The sequence below is a fragment of the Balaenoptera physalus genome, assembly GCF_965194825.1.
Source record: "Balaenoptera physalus genome assembly, chromosome: 11".
NCBI lineage: Eukaryota > Metazoa > Chordata > Mammalia > Artiodactyla > Balaenopteridae > Balaenoptera > Balaenoptera physalus.
The window spans coordinates 33,184,628-33,202,885 of record NC_138896.1 but is presented as its reverse complement, the minus strand read 5'-3'; the positions used below and the strand labels follow the sequence as shown (position 1 = coordinate 33,202,885).

The following is an 18,258-nucleotide window of genomic DNA, read 5'->3' as shown; positions in this document are numbered from 1 at the left end:
GTGCTCTGCTTCCTCTTTTGGGTGTTGTTGCCCTTTTCCCGGTGCGGGACGCGGTAGAAGCGGGCAAGAGTGCCAGGTCTGGGGTTCTCTGTGTCCTTCCCCGGGGCAGGGACGAGGCAGTGACTTGACTCTGGGCACAGAGCCCGGGAGGGAGCGCAGGAGGCGCCGTCCCTTCTGCCCGGCTCACCTCACGCTACTCTCTGTCTTTTCCACCCGCGGCCGCCTGGGCGGCTCGGGACCGACCGCCCGGGGCAGCGGTGGCGGTCTCGGCCGCCGGGGCTGTGGCGAGGTCGCGGCCCTCGGGGCGGCGGTAGCGGCGCCAGCGCTGGGGAGGCGAAGGAGGGAAGATGGCGTCGGAGCTGGAGCCCGAGGTGCAGGGCCTAGACCGGAGTTTGCTGGAATGTTCGGCTGAGGAGACCGCGGGGGTGAGTGCCGGGACCCGGGCGGGGACGTCCGGCCGTCGCAGGCCGCGCCCCGGGGGAGGAACAGATTACTGGAAATCCCGGAGCGGCCGGGCCCTGACTTGGGGTGACGACCGCGCTGGCCCCGCCGGCCTCGCCTTGTGGGTAACGGCCTGGGGAGGCCCCAGATCTTGCCCCTTTCTTTCCTCCTTTATCCACGAGTAGCCCGCAGGGCTGCTGGGTGCACCAGCCACCCTCACGTTCCCTTTCGCTCTTCCATTATTTTTGCTTTCCCCCACACTCCCAGTAAGCCCCCAGCACAGGGCCTTTGCCCTTTATGTCAACTCTTAGAAGAGGGGAGGGAAAGACGCTTCCTGGTTTTTTTGGGTACTTTGTCTTCCTGATTCCTTTGCCTCCTCCTCTGAAACTTGCTACCTTATTTTGTTTCTGGGACCGCCCTAGGCACCAAAGGATGCCAGCGACACTGTTCACCGTCTTTACGCCTTCAGTGCGTTTTCGCACCGGTTTGGTCAGTCTACAACGTTGATGAATGTGCGGAAAGTAGTGTCTTGACACGCTAACTGAGTGTGAGAAAGTGGTATTGGAGACTGGGAGATTAAAACAATAATTTGTCTAGGAGTTGGGGGTAGTTGGATGGAGAACAAACGTTATATAACTTTGAGAGAGCAGCTTTCAGTAAATGGAAGCTAATAATGTGAGGTTTGGTCACAGCGTAGTGGGAGCAGTTATGCCCCAAACTTAAAGCATTCAAACCTAGTCTTGTACTTAAACTGTAATACGAATATGCTGTATAAGTAACAGAGTTGTAAAATAATTAATAAAACTCGATGGTATCTTTCCTCAAGGACAGGGAACACCCCCTAGAACAGATTGTCCAGAATGATTCTGAATGGGCCAAAACAGCTGAGGCCCCACCTCTAGGGCCTCCAATTTAAAAATCTGATAGGAAGGGAGTGACCTTTGAGCACCAGTCAACAATCTGAATGTTAGGAACAAAATTCTAGTGGGGCGCTGTGGGGCTGTTGGTTAGTGAGGAGTTATTTTGGGTGAATTGATGAGGACACTAAAGTCATAGTGGAAATAAATGTCAGGAGTAGAGGTGAAAAGTTTAAAGAAATACATTGTTGAATGATGCATCTTTGTTTGTTTGTTTTTAAACCAACTTGTTTAGTCTAGTTCTGTTTTCATTTACTTTCCGCTTAGTATTGCAACAACCCAAGGATTTCCCCATCTGCCTTTTCATTTATCAAGAGGTTTGAAAAAGAAAACGAAAGCAGTGTTCAAAGTAAACAGTAAAATGGTAATGACAGCTATTCCCTATCCATGTGATCTTATCAATATCTAAATTGATAGCTAACCTGTTATTTACCTCAAAAATTTTTTTTTTACTCCCACCAAATTTTGTCTGTTGACCCAGTGATACAGGCTACGTACTCTTGTTTTTCCAATTCTAAAAGTGCAAGCTGCCGTACCTACACCTGAAACTAACACAACATTGTTAATGGACTATACTCCAGTATAGAATAAAAATTAAACAAATAAAAGTGCAAGCTATCAAGTGATTAGAGCTTCTCCAGTTTGTTGAGGTTCCTGAGGAAACTAGTTATAAAACTGGTGCTAGAGAGCAATGTTCCTAGTCCTTGTGTAGTGAAATTCTCAGATGTAGTGGGGGAAATTAAGGAAAATGCAGTCAAAATTTATAAATTTCGACTTAATTCGAGTTTGTGAAGTTCACAGTCTGAGCTACATTTTAGTTTTGCTCTGTTTACTCTTCTTTTTAAAATTATTTATTTATTAGGCTGCGCCAGGTCTTTAGTTGCGATATGCTTGATCTAGTTCCCTGACCAGGGCTCAAACCCAGGCCCCCTGCGTTGGGAGCACAGAGTCTTAAGTGCTGGACCACCAGGGAAGTCCCTTTGCTCTGTTTACTTTTAAATGACTTTCTGAACAATAAGATTAAAAAGAAAATTTAGTCTGAAGGCCAACAAAATTTCTTAAATAAGATTTCATTTAATATTAAAATACAGGATTCTTCCAGCAGTATAATTTGCCCTTACTTTGTGAAGGGTTTATTGTTTGTATTTGATTAAAACAGCATAACACTTTACTGTTCTTTCAGCTTAGGCCCCAGCCCAGCCATTTATCACAAATTAAAATTAATTGGGGGACTTCCCTGGTGGTCCAGTGGTTAAGACTCAGCACTCCCAATGCAGGTGGCTCAGTTTCAATCCCTGGTCAGGGAAGTAGATCCCACATGCTGCAACTAAGAGTTCGCATGCTGCAACTAAATATCCTGCATGCTGCAACGAAGATCCCATCTGCCGCAACTAAGACCCAACGCAGCCAAAAAAATAAATAAATATTTTTTAAAAAATTAAAATTAATTAACAAAGTTTTCTCCGGTAAAAGTAAATTTTAGAGAGGGTAAACAAGCAAAGCAGTTATTACAGCCTTTAGACCTCTGTTGCTGGTCATTTGTTGGGATCATATCCATCTAAAGTTACTTAATAACGACTAGTGGCATTTTTTGCACAATTTATTTACACACTTGCTTTTCTTACTTGTATTATGAGGAGGAAGGACTTTTTGTGATCCCATCTATTCTCACTAGAATGCCTCACAAATAAAAGTATTTAAGTACTCACTTCAATAATTTTAAGTTTAGGATATTAAAGTGGCCCTCTGTTGTAGTTTTTTCTTTTCCTTGATAGAGTTGATTCTACAAGTATGACTTGCCCAACACTTCTTGAGTCTATCTACATTTCATGCTCCACAGATTTGATTATATGTTCCAGTGGATGATTATGATTTAAGAAGTACATATATTGTTTTTCCCCAAATCTGAAAGAAATACATATTCATTATAGAAGTCTTATGTAGAGTATTATACCTATATTGGTTACTTTTTGCCTTAAAATTTTCAACAGTTTTATATAAAATTCACATATCTTACAACTCAAGTCAGTGGTTTTTAGTATATGCAGAGTTGTGCAGCCCTCACCACAATCAACTTTAGAACATTTTCATCACCGCAAAAAAGAAATCCTACATCCATTAGCTATACACTCCCCATTTTCTCCTAACCTCCCAAACTATAGGCCCACTGCTAACCTATTTCTTTGTCTCCATAGATTTGCCTATTCTGGAAGTTTCATATAAATGGAATCATGTAATATGTTGTTTTGTTGTGACTGGCACTTAGCATAAGTTTTTAAGGTTCGTCCACGTTGCAGCATGTATCATCAATACTTCATTCCTTTTTACTGCCAAATGATAGTCCATTACGTGGATATACCGTATTTTATTTATCCATTCATCCGTTGATGGATTTGGATTATTTCTACTTTGTGGATATTATGAATTGTGCTATGATGAACATTTCTGTACAATTTTTTGTGGGGACATATGTTTTCATTTCTCTTGGGCATATACCCAGGAGTGGAATTGCCGGGTCAGGAATTGCTAGACTAAAATGGCTGCATCATTTTACCTTCCCACTAGCAGATGTGAAGTTTTCAGTGGGTTTTTTCACATCCTTGCCAGCACTAGTTAATTGTCTGTCTTTTTGATTATAGCCATTCTGTTAGGTGTAAAGTGGGATCTCCTTGTAGTTTTGATTTGTATCAATATTTCCCTCGTGACTCATGATGTTGAACATCTTTTCATAAGCTTATTGGCTATTTGTATTTCTTCTTTGGAAGTGTCAATTCAGATCTTTTGCCTATTTTTTTCGTTTTTTTTTTTTTTTTTGCCTATTTTTAAATTAGATTCTCTTGTTTTTTATTACTGAGTTTCTATATTATTTTGATTTGTGAATGTTTTTACTTCATTTCTAGAACTCTTAATATGATTTGTTTTAAATTTTTCTTAGTTCTAATTTTTTCTTAGTAGAGTCCCGAAAGCTCCATTTCGGCCCTAGCGATTGTTGTTTTAGATTGTTGTTTTGTAGTTAACTTACATGTTGGTTATCCTTGTTCGAAAGCAAAATCAAATGTGCTTGAATAGAATACAATTTTAATTTGACATAGAATAATAATTAGATACTGTGATAAAAGACTAACCCCTAGGGATTCTTTGATTTTTGTTTTATTGTACTTGCTCTCTATCCCAAGGCTGAAATTAGCTTTCAGAAAAAGGAGAGCTCCTGCAAACATTGTCGTAACATGTTTACTTTAGTGGAATGAGTTGACAGTTTCTCTACTTCCGTTATTGAGGACTTCTGATAAGATAGTGCTTATTACTCTGGTGTGCACATTAGTGTGACCGCCACAGGTGTCTGAAATAAGGACAGATTAACATGCAACCAAATTAGAAATATCGGTAATTTTTCATGTTGAAGAAACAGTTACAGTTAGCTTATGTTACTGAGAACTGATATGAAAAGCTATAGGTTTTCTTTCTTTTGAGAAATATGTGAACCATTATTCTTCAAGGCAGCCAGAAATTTTTTCCTCCTACTCATTTTCTCTTCACAACTTTTTTTTTTTAAATCTGTAGTGTCGCTAACCACTAATTCTATATTTCTGGTATAGATTTTTTCATGTAAAGGTGTCTTGCTTTATATATTAAGTGTTTAAATTTAATAAAGTTAAAATCCCAAATCTGTTAGGTGTTTTTTTGTTTGTTTTGTTTTACGCACGGGCTTTCTCTAGTTGGTGGTGAGCGGGGTCTACTCTTCGTTGTGGTTTGCGGGCTTCTCATTGCGGTGGCTTCTCTTGTTGCGGAGCATGGGCTCTAGACGTGCGTGCTTCAGTAGTTGTGGCACATGGGCTCAGTAGTTGTGGTTCACGGGCTCTAGAGTGCAGGCTCATTAGCTGTGGTGCACTCTACTCTATGTGCTCCGTGGCACGTGGGATCTTCCCAGACCAGGGCTTGAACCCGTGTCCCCTGCATTGGCAGGCAGATTCTTAACCACTGTGCCACCAGGGAAGTCCTGTTAGGTGATTTTAAATGGAGCGTATGCCTGCCTTTCTTGAAACAGACTTTTGTGTCTTGTTAATAATTTATAATAATGTATAATAAAAGATATTTAGAGTGAAATGCTTGTTTTACTAATAATATATTTTGTATAAGGCAGCTGATTTTTTTTTCTTAACCGGAAGCTGATATTAGTTTCTGAATTTTTTGTTTAAGAAATCTATGAACAGATTTGACCCATCAGTGTTGTTGGAGCCACAAGACAACATAATTTCTTTTAGAAAGCATCACCCTTCATCCTCCCTGTATTAAAATTCTGCAAAAGTGAAATTTTAAGAGAAAAGGGAACATAAAATATAAAACAAATAATTGCTGTTAAAATAAAACCTTTAAATGTGTTGTAAATTAAAATTGAAGCATAGTTTCCTAGGATTGTGGAGGTGAATTCTTGAATCTTAATGCTTAATTTTTCATCCATAAACAATAAATTGCTTAGGATAATTTGACTGCCTTCATTCATATTTTGAGTTAGGGTTTGCTGACAGTGGGTGAAAACCCCTTTGATGTGGCCAAAAACATGTTTTTTAGCTCAAAGAATTAGGTTTTTGTTTGCTTTTTGGTTGACTCTGTCTTTTACTATTGACTATCCTTTTTTTTTTTCTCGTTTGTTTTATAATTACTGAACTTAATGTGTGTGTGTGTGTATAATTTTGATTTGGAGCCACTTCTCCTTGTAAGACCTTATACTCTTGTCTTACAGCGTTAGACATCACTTGAACAATCCTTAAACCTATGGGATTGTCTCCCCAGAAGTACTGTTTTAAGAGTAATTTAGTCTCTTTCCTACTTGCATAAAGCAAACACAGCAAAATTAGTAACATTTAGAAAGGATTGTTTCACTTCCAGGGTGAAAAGTTTTTCACGGTTATAAGCTTCCATCCAGCCCCTTAACTTATGAATGAGATTTTTACATTTTTAGGAAAAGTTCTCTAAAATGTGAAATTGACTAGAAAGGTAGTCTATATCACCTCATGAATATGTAAAATCTCTCTATATATGTTATTTTTTCAAAGGAAGGAAGTGAGCTGAAGATTGTGCAAGTAATAGTTAAAAAGAAGACCTTATACTCTTGTCTTAACAGTGTTAGACATCACATAAACGTAAACTTTTTTTTTTAATTAATTTTTTTTGGAGTATAGCTGCTTTACAATGTTGTGTTCGTTTCTACTGTACAGCAAAATGAATCAGCTATATATATACATATATCCCCTCTTTTTTGGATTTCCTTCCCATTTAGGTCACCACAGTGCATTAAGTAGAGTTCCCTGTGCTATACAGTATGTTCTCATTAGTTGTCTATTTTATACATAGTATCAATAGTGTATATGTGTCAATCCCAGTCTTCATAAACTCTTTATAACAAGGATGTAATTTGAAATTTAGGTTGTAATCTATAGGTAAACATTGGACTTATGAGTTAACAGTTAACTGCATTTTTGTAGAAGTGAGTTGTTTCTTTTTTTTTTTTTTTTTAAGGAACTCCTTTATTTATTTATTTATTTATTTATTTATTTATTTATTTATGGCTGTGTTGGGTCTTCGTTTCTGTGTGAGGGCTTTCTCTGGTTGCGGCAAGTGGGGGCCACTCTTCATCGCGGTGCGTGGGCCTCTCACTGTCGCGGCCTCTCTTGTTGCGGAGCACAGGCTCCAGACGCGTAGGCTCAGTAGTTGTGGCTCACGGGCCTAGTTGCTCCGTGGCATGTGGGATCTTCCCAGACCAGGGCTCGAACCCGTGTCCCCTGCATTGGCAGGCAGATTCTCAACCACTGCGCCACCAGGGAAGCCCTGTTTCATATTTTCTGATTTCAAATTTTCACTTGGTTTAGAGCCAAAATGAGCAAGTCTTAATTACATAATTTATAACTAAATAAATTATGTTTATTTGGAGGACAAATAAACACATAGATGGAATTGGCATGGGAGGCAGGAATAAATAAATGACAGAATATAGGGGAAAGTCTTAGGACTTAAGGAAATAGAAAGGGAAAAGAAAGGAGGTGGCTTGAAGGATGCCTATATAGGGCTTATTTGGTTTGGTTTTTAAGAACCTGCAGGCCTGGATCTGCTTTATTTCTGCGTCCATTGAAGCCACGTTCCATTAAAGCCAAACATCTTTCTGTAATGTCAATGTTAAATGACAGTCAGTAGTATATACATATTTATAGTCATTCAGTTAGCGGATTTTACTAACTGCCCACTGGGGCTTGGTTCTGTTTTAGACATGGGGGGTAGGGGAACAGGAGATGGGGGTGAGGAATGGGCTAAGAAGACATCTTAGAGAAAGTGAAACATAAACTGAGATCTGAAGAATGAGTAGATAATAGCCCTGTAAAGCAGAGAGAGAGGAGCAATACTGATCAGGAGGAGGAAACTGGAAAGTATGATACAAGGCAAAGGACCTTGTAAACCAGGGGTCCTCAACCCCCGGGCCGAGGACCGGTAGTGGTCTGCGGCTTGTTAGGAGCCGGGCTGCACAGCAGGAGGTGAGCAGCAGGCGAGCCAGCGAAGCTTCATCTGCCGCTCCCCATCACTAGCATTACCGTCTGAACCACCCCCCCACCCCCCGTCTGTGGAAAAATTGTCTTCCATTAAACCAGTCCCTGGTGCCAAAACGTTTGGGGACCACTGTTATAAACCATGTCAGTGGACTTGATTTGATCCTAAATAGAAGGGGAAGCTGAATGACATGATCAGACTGGCATTTTGCAAGAAACACTCTGGTAGTGAGGTTGGAAAAATGGACTGTAGAGGGACCAGACTAGTGGGGATTACTAGTTAGGACACAGTTGCACTAATCCTTGCAGAAGACAGGAGTGGGGAATTTGGACTAGGGTAGTGGAAGTAGTGCCACCGGAGATGGAGAGAAAGAAATGGATGGATTCAACAGATACTTAGGAGGCCTAATAGACAAGACATGATGACTAATTGGATGTTGGGGTGAGGAAAAAAGATTTCTGAGTTTTTCTGGTTTGGATACCTGGGTAGATGCTGGTGTCTAAAAGAGAGAAATGGAGAAAATAGCAGGCTGTTTTTTGTGGTGTGGGAGATCATGAGTTCAATTTTGGACATATTGAGTTGGCGTCTGAAAGGAAAAACTGTTTCTTCCTTTTCTTTTTACTCTCACATCAATACTTCTGGCCGCCAAACGTGGGGGGGGGGGGTGGTTTCCCACACCAGGCAATTCTCTCGTTCTCAGCAGACACCAGTTGGGTGTCCTACAACTCAGTCAGTTCTGACACTGTACACCTGCAGTTAGCATCAGATCCCACAGATTAAGGGCTCAGTCCCACAAGGCTGCCCCCCTTCACTACTGCAGATGCCAATCACAAGCAGTGGGTCCTCAGGTTACCCACAACTTATGTTGCAAATTAGGGGGTTCCCATGACCCCCTCTTTGGGTTCGATAATTTTCTAGAATGGCTCACAGAACGCAGGGAAACAGTTTATTTACTAGATTACTTGTTTATTATAAAATGATACAACTCAGGAACAGCCAGATGGAATAGAGCAAGGTATGTGGGAAGGGGTGCGGAGCTTCCATGCCCTCTCTGGGCATGCCAGCACCTCTGCGTGTTCATCAACCAAGGAGATCTCTGAACCCCAACATTTTTGGATTTTTATGGAGGCTTTGTGCCTCCATAGGCATGATGATCAGATGATTGGTCATTAGTGCTTAACTCCACCTCCAGCACCTCTCCCTTCCCTGAAGTTGGTTGGGGTGGAGGCTGTAAGTTCCACCCTACTAATCATGTGGCTAGTTCCCCTGGCAACTAGCTTCCCATCCTTAGGGGCTTTCCAAAAGTCACCTTAGTAATATCAACTCAGGTCTGATTGAAGGGGGCTTGTTATGAATAACAAAAGACATTCCTTTCACTTTTATCTCACTTATCACTTAGGAAATTTGAAGAGTTTTAAGAGCTCTGTGCTAGGAATGAGAAGACCAAATATGTTTTTCTTATCATAAATTACAATATCACAGTATCTATTAGATATCTAAGTGTAATTGTCACAGGTAGTAGGACATGAAAGTTTGGGGACAGGGAAAAGTGACTTTTTAAAATGTTTTTAACAGGGAGAGCAAAGGAGAAAGGGCTTATAGAGAGGTTGATCAGGGAATAAAGATATAATCGATAGAACAAACTCTCTTGTGGACTGACATTCATAAGAAACTGGCGTGTCCTTTATAATCATTGAGAAATAGAATTAGTGTATTGGCTGTTCATGTTCACTGTATGCTCTTCCTGTCAGCAAACCGACAGGAGAATCCAAATTACAATCAGAATATCATTTGAGCAAAGCATTAGAAATTAGAAAGGAAGTCAGATGGGCTCAATGGCTAGTGTCTTATAAGATGATATGTTGTGGTCATTTTCCTGTATTGCCTACAGAAGGTTGCTTCAAGAGTCATTTTGAGGAGATGGGCTCGTTTCACTTTACTTTCACTTTAAGTAGAATTTTAAAATACTGGGCATTTTAGTAAAATTCTAAATTGAGTTTTATCCTTTTTTGGAAAGAAGACATGCAGTGATGAATGTCAATAAAATAATTTATAAGATTCATCATTATTTTTGCACCTAAAAGAAAGTAGAGTATGTTTATTCAAATTAGCAGTTTATTGACCTTGTTTAAAACTATTTTTTCTTTTTTCTTTTTTTAAAGAAATGGCTGCAAGCAACTGACCTCACTAGAGAAGTGAACCAACATTTGGCTTACTATGTACCCAAAATCTACTGCAGGGGTCCCAACCCTTTTCCACAGAAAGAAGACATGTTGGCACACCAAGTTTTGTTGGGACCAATGGAATGGTACCTTTGTGGTGAAGATCCTGAGTTGGGATTTTCAAAACTTGAACAAACAAACAAACCTTCTCATCTTTGTGGTCGCGTTTTTAAAGTGGGAGAACCTACATACTCCTGCAGGTAAGATATTGTCATTTTCTTTCTTTCCTTGTCTTTACTTGACTTTTTTTTTCCTGAAACCTTACGTTTTTGTTTTCAAATTATGAAATATCAGTATTATATATATGTATATATGTGTGTTAGTTTCCACAACAAATATATATGTTTTAATAAATTATTATAAACAAACATTATATAATTATTTTCCAGGTCAAGATATAGAACATCACCAGCATTCCAGAAACCCATTGTATTCTTTCTTCCTCCCCCATAATTAGCTCCTACCTTGACTCTTGTAATAATCACTTCCTTGCTTTTCTTGATGGTTACAGTGATTCTTTTTGATGTTCGAATTATCCTACATTTGGCCTTTGAGAGCCCCATCACACTAGCTTCTTTGTCCTTTTCACACGCCTTTATTAGTTTTTGAGTGCCTCTTTGCTTTCTGGCATAAGATGTCCACACCTCACTTTGTACTTAACTCTGACCCATATGTAGAATCAGCCATTTATGCAGGGAATTTCCTTTTAGTTGGGAATGTTAGTTAGAAACCATGATCTGGGTGCTATATGTACTTACTCCTACTAGGTTGAGTTTTTTTTTTTTGATTTCTTGTTGAGAATTAAGTATACAAGGGTAGAAGATGGAGAGGAAAGTGCTCTGTCTCCCTTTATGACTATCTACTCCTGTTTCTCAGAACTAATCATTGTTAACCTACTTTTATGTGTCCTTCCAGAAATTTTCTATGCATATACATGCCCACATATGGGGCTATCTTAAACATACACATACGTAGACATACATTGAAAAGGAAATATGTTAGCTATACTGGGCTAAATTTTCCTTTCTCTATTTAACAAAATCTTGACCTTGACATCTGTCCATATCAGCTGATATAGCTAGGTAATATTCCATTGTTTGGATATACTATTGATAGAGTCATTTTTTTTCTTAAGAGTTTTTCCCATACAACTTAAATTTAATAAGCTTAATTTTGGTTAAGACCTCCGGGTGTCTATTGTAGTCTTTCTTTATCAGCATGGTTAGAATACCGATAGAGATCTTTTTATATATTGAAAGGCTGTTAGATCTAGTTTTTTGTCCATACAGAAGCCTCTTTGAGTCCTTTATTGGTGTTTGGAGCAATAGATCTAGTTCAACCTCATGATGTGAGAAAACTGAGATCCAACTGTTGTAGTACCATCCTTTGTAGCAAAAAGATCCCGTTCCAAAGAAGGCATTTGTATGTCATGTCTTTTAATCTTCAATCTGGAATGTTGCCTCGGTTTTTCTTTGACTTTCATGATCTTGACACTTTTGAAGATTACAGGCCATTTATTTTGTAAATGTACATCAACTTGGGTTTGTCTGATACTCTTCATGATTAGAGTCAGGTTGCCTCTTTCACAGAAATACTGCAGAAATCACGTGTTCTCATTGTATCCTGTCTAGTAGTATATGATTTTGATTTGGTTCAGTAACTCTTAAGTTTGATCACTTGATTAAGGGGATTTCTGCAAGGCTTCTCCACTGTAAAGTTACTCTTTTTCCCTCTTTAATCAGTAAGTATTTGGTGGGGAGATACTTTGAGACTATTAAATATCCTGTTTCTTATCAATGTTCAGTTTTTTAATTTATTTATATCAGTATATGTTCATGGAGCTCCATTATTCTTGCGGTCAGAATTGTTCTAGATTTGACCAGTGGGAGGCCCTTCAATCTGTCTTTGTTCTTTTTCATGTCCCCATCATTCTTTGAGCACTTCCTTTTTCTTTCTGACACAAGATATTTTGGACACATCTTGGGCTTTTCCCTACTCCAGCCCTGAAATCAACCATTTCTCTAAGGAGCCTAGTTCTTTTTTAGTAGAGATTAATGTTCAGAAATAAGATACTAAGTGTGCCTGTTGCCATTGGTATGTCACTAATCCCAGGCCCTGTCAGTGGATCTGTGTATCTGTAGGTCCCTCTAGTTCCAGTCCAACACCACAGGATTCTTTCTTGTTTTCTTCCTTTGCATATTTTAACTCCCTTCTCTGCTGATGTCATATGTGTCTATGTGTGGGTCCATCCCAGGGGAGAACAGGTTGGGTGCAGGTTTGAATGCTTTGTAGGAAGGCCTTGATTAAATTGACAGAGTTCTGAGAGCTTCCATTACTAGAAGAAGAAGGAGGAAGAATTGTGTTTTCAACAGTGTTCATGGACTAGACTTTTGGGAGTTTGGAGGAGTAGAGGTGGGATGACGGGAGGAGGAGTATATCTATCCCCTCAGTGAAAGTGGTGCACTGAAAAGCTGTTTGCCTGTACTTGAAGATTAAGTGTGCCTAAAGGATTTGTGGATGAAACCAAGTCAGGGATGATCTCAGCAGAGTTTTCCTGTATGTGCCTGGTGGAGTTTGGACTTGGATGTGTCAGTCTGGAGTTTCTTTGAGATATAAAATCATTTCACTAGAGCGTGGAGGTATAGGTTAATCCATTCATACCTATCCTGGGACTCTAACTGTATATTTAGAGGATGTATGGAATTAATGAAAAGGAAGGCACCTTGGGTAAGGGGATTGCCTCATGGTTTGAGGAGAGAATTTCCATTTTCATGACATCATCTAAAGGGTCACAAGGATACATTTATTAAGGATAGAGAACACCAAGAACAGCATTAGCCACTGCTTTTTAAAAATTGACTTGAAAAACTAATATAATAGACAAAACATGTATTTGGTTATGTCTCTCAAGAGGTACAAAAGTATATGCCATGAAAGGTACCCTCTCCCACTCATCCCTTAATTTCCCTGTTCCCTTATCCAGAAGTGACCACTGTTACTAGTTTCTTGTGTATTCATCTAGATATCATATGAATATCTAGATCCGAACATTTATACTTTTTTCAGTAAATGCTAGCATACCACATAAACTGTTTTCATCTTGCTTATTTCATTTAAAATTTGTCCTTCAGATTGTTATATAACATATATAGAGAGAGCTGACTTTGTCTTATCTTTTTAATGGCTGGTTATTATTCTCTTGTATGGATGTGCTGTTCTTTACCTGCTTGTCTTCTATTAGTAGACATTTAGGTTGTTTCTGGGACTATAAATAATACTGCATTATTATACTTCGTGTGTGTCTTTGTGCACGTGTAGAAGTATATACACAGGATACATTCCTAGAAGTAGAATTTCTGGGTCGAAGGATGCATGCATTTATTTCCTTTTAACAGCCAGTAGCAAAAACTTACAAAATGAAAAGGAGATACAATACGCTAGTTGGAGGAGGAAAGGCAGAATGGAGGACAAACAACAGAAACTGCTATAGTTATGATGGAAGAGATTAGAAAATGTCTTTCAGCCAGCCTTATGAGGGGAAGAAACCGGGGAGCAGAGGATAGGCTGTGGCAGCCAGAAAGAAGAGGCAGATTGGCCAATTCCCTGAACTATTGAAGAAAGAAAGCAGTATCTGGGGACCCGCACTTGGACAGACAAGTAGCCTGGAATGGGGGAGAGGGATATAATATATGATGGCCCCACTAGGACTCAAGTTTGAACCAGACTCTTAGAGGATATTTCTAAACTTTGTTGTGACTTGAAGTTGGCCAACTCCGGGTTAAGGGCCCAGACTTCCACAAGACTGTCTAAAATACAACTGTAAGTTTGGGGATCCCCAGAGCCATCCTCAATTCTCATCAGCTGGCTACAAATTTCAGGCATCTCCATAGACTACTTGAGGTTGCATAATTCACTAGAACAATTCACAACTCAGGAAAATGCTGCACTTATGATTAAAGTTTTATCATAGCAAAAAGACACAAATCAGAACCAGCCAAAGGGCAAGATTTCCAAGTGCAAAGTTTTTGTTGTCCTCAGTGACATGTTATTATCCTCCTGGCACATTAATGCTTGACAACACACAGAGTATTGCCAACCAGGGCAGCTCACCCAAGCTTAGGTGTCCAGAGTTTTTATTGGGGCTTCATTATACAGGCATGATTAATTGAATCATTGCCCACATGACTCAATATCCAGCTCCACTTCCCTTCCCAGAGGTGGGGCTAATATTATGTGCCTGAAAACCCCAGCCCTCTAATTACGTGGTTGGTTTTTCTGATATGGCCAACTTCCACTCTAAGTTATCACATTAGTATAAACTTTCAGATATGTGGGGGAGGGGTGGGAGCATGACTAGCAAAGACACTGCTATCACATGGGAAATTTCGAGGATTTACAGGTTACCTCCTAGGAGCCCTAGACAAAGGTCAGCCAGATTCTTTATCACACAGTTGTTGAGAAGGTAAATGAGGTCCTTTGTGTAGTGCTTTCCACAATACTTGGTACATAGTAAACTCTTAGTAAATGGCCATGCTGGGGTCCTGAGGATGAATGTCTTATGTTAAAAGTAGGTGTTCCCATGAAACCCTAGGAACCTGATAAAATGACAATGGAGTCTATTACTTGGAAAGATGAAATATGGTTGTTGGAATTCTGGGAGAGTTTGTAAACTAGACCCTTCAGGATAAAGGTGACTTATGTCTATAGGGTGGAGGTTTTCTTTAACCAGAAAAAATGATATTCAGGAGTGTTTTATGTTTAGTACTTAGAAAAGGAATCTGTGAAGGGAATTAGGTTAATTTTTCTGTTATTTGTTCATTGTTTCTAAAATCGTGTAGGTCCCAAATTATCTCTCTGAAGCCTCTGTGATGTCAGAAAAAGCTGTGTTTTCAGGCAGTGGGCTAATGTTTATATTTGTCTGTACTTAGTTCTCTATTAGGAAAAATGTAATCAAACCTGTCACTTGTTATTTCTTTTTAAATAGAGGTGGTTGTTTTTTTGTGTTTTTTTTAACATCTTTATTGGAGTATAATTGCTTTACAATGGTGTTAGTTTCTGCTTTATAACAAAGTGAGTCAGCTATACATATACATATATCCCCATATCTCCTCTGTCTTGCCTCTCCCTCCCGCCCTCCCTATCCCACCCCTCTAGGTGGTTACAAAGCACTGAACTGATCTCCCTGTGCTGTGCGGCTGCTTCCCACTAGCTATCTGTTCTACATTTGGTAGTATATATAAGTCCATGCCACTCTCTCACTTTGTCCCAGCTTACCCTTCCCTCTCCCCATGTCAAGTCCATTCTCTACGTCTGCGTCTTTATTCCTGTCCTGCCCCTGTGAGGTGGTTGTTATTAGGGGCAATCATCTTAGTGTTGATGTTGATCATAGCTATGTATATTTTGACATCTCATAACCATTAAGAAAAATAAAATACTAGTAAAATATGAAATCATACTTTGGTGTGTGGTTTACATTTTAACTTAAACTAAGTTAGATTTAGTTCCATTGTTTTTGTTGTATAGTTAAATTAAAAACATTCTTTTTTAACATTTAAAAACTTACTGAGTGAGTGTTATAGATTACCAGAATTTGGGGTTGGGAGTTATGCTGCCATCAGTTAGGAATATTCTTAGCATATGTTTCCAGATAGTACTTTATGATGCTTTATTATAAACTTTATTAAGCAGTTTTGCTTGTTTAACTTTTTTTAACTCCGATTCTGTCAATAATGATGGATGAGGTTATGCTAAAAATAACAAACAACCCTACAATCTCAGAGACTTTAAATATCCAAAATACATTTATTATTCAGACTGTGTGACCAATTCAGATCAGTGGAGGTGATGAGTGGAGGGTTCTACTCTAGGTAGTTACTTCATACCACGTAACATCTCCATAAACTTAATGTTTTTAGGGTTCACCACAACAAGGGAAGAGGAGGGTCTTGCACAGCAAATAAATTGCTCTGGCTCAGAAATGATGACCATGCCTACATCCCTTTAGCTAGAACTAGTTAGAAGGCCTCTGTCCGACTGCAAAACAGGGCAGGGAAGTGTAATTCTCCTATGTCTGGAAGAGATGCAAACTTGAAAGTGGATGAACATTAGAAGTGTTTTCAGTGATCTTCAGGGTTTGGGGGTTATTTTTCCTCCCTCACAGAGTTGTTAGGATAAAATGAGATAATGTGTATAAAAGCACTTGGGGAACTATAAGGAATTTTTGTATGTAAGATTTTTTAAGCCGAATACTCAGTCTTAAAATACATTACTGAGCCATGAGTAATAAATACCTTAAGCAGAGGGATAGAGATGGTTTCATTCCTTTTCTGTTTGGAAATATAAAGCTCTAATATGGAAGAACCACTTATTTCTAGTAAGAAGAGTTGTTTGTTAGTTTCTTGCTTTTGAAAAAACTTGAACACTTGATCTCTTTTTAGGAGAGTTCTATTTTAAGACTGGTTTTTGTTTTTTTTTTTTGGCCGCGTTGGGTCTTCATTGCCGCGTGCTGGCTTTCTCTAGTTGCGGCGAGCAGGGGCTACTCTTCGTTGCGGTGCGTGGGCTTCTCATTGAGATGGCTTCTCATTGCAGAGCACAGGCTCTAGGTGCGTGGGCTTCAGTAGTTGCGGCATCCGGGCTCAGTAGTTGTGGCTCGCGGGCTCTAGAGCGCAGGCTCAGTTGTGGCACACAGGCTTAGCTGCTCTGTGGCATGTGGGATCTTCCCGGACCAGGGCTCAAACCCGTGTCCCCTGCATTGGCAGGTGGATTCTTAACCACTGCGCCACCAGGGAAGTTCCTAAGACTGTTTCTTTTTAACATGAATGGTCCAGAGATTGAAATGAATGCTGTGTTAGTTTAAAAAATATTGGTTACCTCTAATTATGGATGTGACACATGAATGAAATTATACTGTATGTATTGTAAATGTGGCTTTTTTTCATGAAACAATTTGTCTTAGAGATCTTTCCCAGTCAGTATATATAAGTCTACATCATTCTTTTAATTGCTGTATTTCCATAGTACGGACAGGCCATGATTTATTTGATTGCCCTGTTAATGAAATTAGAAATCGGTAAATTTTAGGATTTTTTTTTTCTGTAGCAGACTGCACCACAAAGAACATTGTGTACCTATTTGTACACATCTCTTTTTATACCAGTTTCAGTATTTTCCAAGGGAGATACCTAGAAATAAAATTTCAATGCTGTGTATTATTACTGTGGCCTTCAATATATTGGAATTTCCCTTGTCTACCTTGCTCTCTCCAACCTAGGAAAATAACAGGGAATGGGAAGTTGATATCTCCTAGATAGGTTGGATTCCTGTGGTTGTCTAAAATGAATCTTGTATTCTTGGTTTGGATATTTGTGATCATTTTTATTTATTTATTCTTTATGCACCAGTTTGGTGCAAGATCGAACATAGGAGTATGTGTGGTATAATATCAACTTTACACGTATGCCTTTGTCCAGATGTTAGGAAATAATAGAGATATGACTAGATTACTGGTAATCCTTTCGGGTAAGGAAACTTGGATTTATATCACCAAAATTTTCCTATTGATACCCTATTTGAGTTCTTTATTTTTTAGGGGAAAATTTACATATTTCAAAAAGCACAAATCTTAATTGTACATTTTTGACAATAGTTAACCTCATGTAACTCACATCCTCCCAAGATAGAGAACATTTCCATCTAACTAGAGATTTCCTCGTTAACAGCTCCAGCCCTTAGGTAACCACTATTCTGATATTTTCACCTTAGATTAGTTTTGTCCATTCTAGAACTTCATCAAAATGAAATCATACTCTTTGGTGCCTGGCTTCTTTTACTCAGCATAATATATATCTGATTCATTCATGATCCTATGATTATTAGAAATTGTTTCCATTTTTATTGCTGAGTGGTTGTCCATTGTATGAGTGTATTGTAATTGCCCATAATCCATTGTACTACTGATGAACATTTGAGTTGTTTCAATTTCAGGGTATCATAAATAAGGCTTCTATGACTTCTTTTTTATCAGCTCATTCTACTTTTTGGTAGATATTTTAAATATTTAAAGCTAAGGAAAATGGTTTATTTCATGAATCATATCAGCTTATGCCAACATTATATTAAATGCAACACATTAAAGTATTAGG

The 18,258-nt window shown here is 39.0% G+C and overlaps 1 protein-coding gene across 15 annotated transcripts in view; it reads left to right on the top strand.

The window, feature by feature from the left end:
- Window positions 1-34: 34 nt before the first annotated feature.
- Window positions 35-18,258, top strand: part of UBR2 (ubiquitin protein ligase E3 component n-recognin 2) — a 122,942-nt gene continuing 104,718 nt past the window's right edge. For 8 of the 15 annotated variants that reach the window (XR_014251194.1, XR_014251195.1, XR_014251196.1 and 5 more), the window contains exons 1-2: window positions 40-425; window positions 10,058-10,317. Coding sequence is in view for 10 of the 15 variants with exons in the window: in XM_082414617.1 (XP_082270743.1) it covers window positions 348-425; window positions 10,058-10,317 (338 nt within the window). In the remaining 5 variants the exon portion in view is untranslated. Of the gene's footprint in view, window positions 426-10,057; window positions 10,318-18,258 lie in introns of those variants that run through there. The other 7 variants (XM_082414620.1, XM_082414621.1, XM_082414623.1 and 4 more) reach the window with 5 other exon arrangements.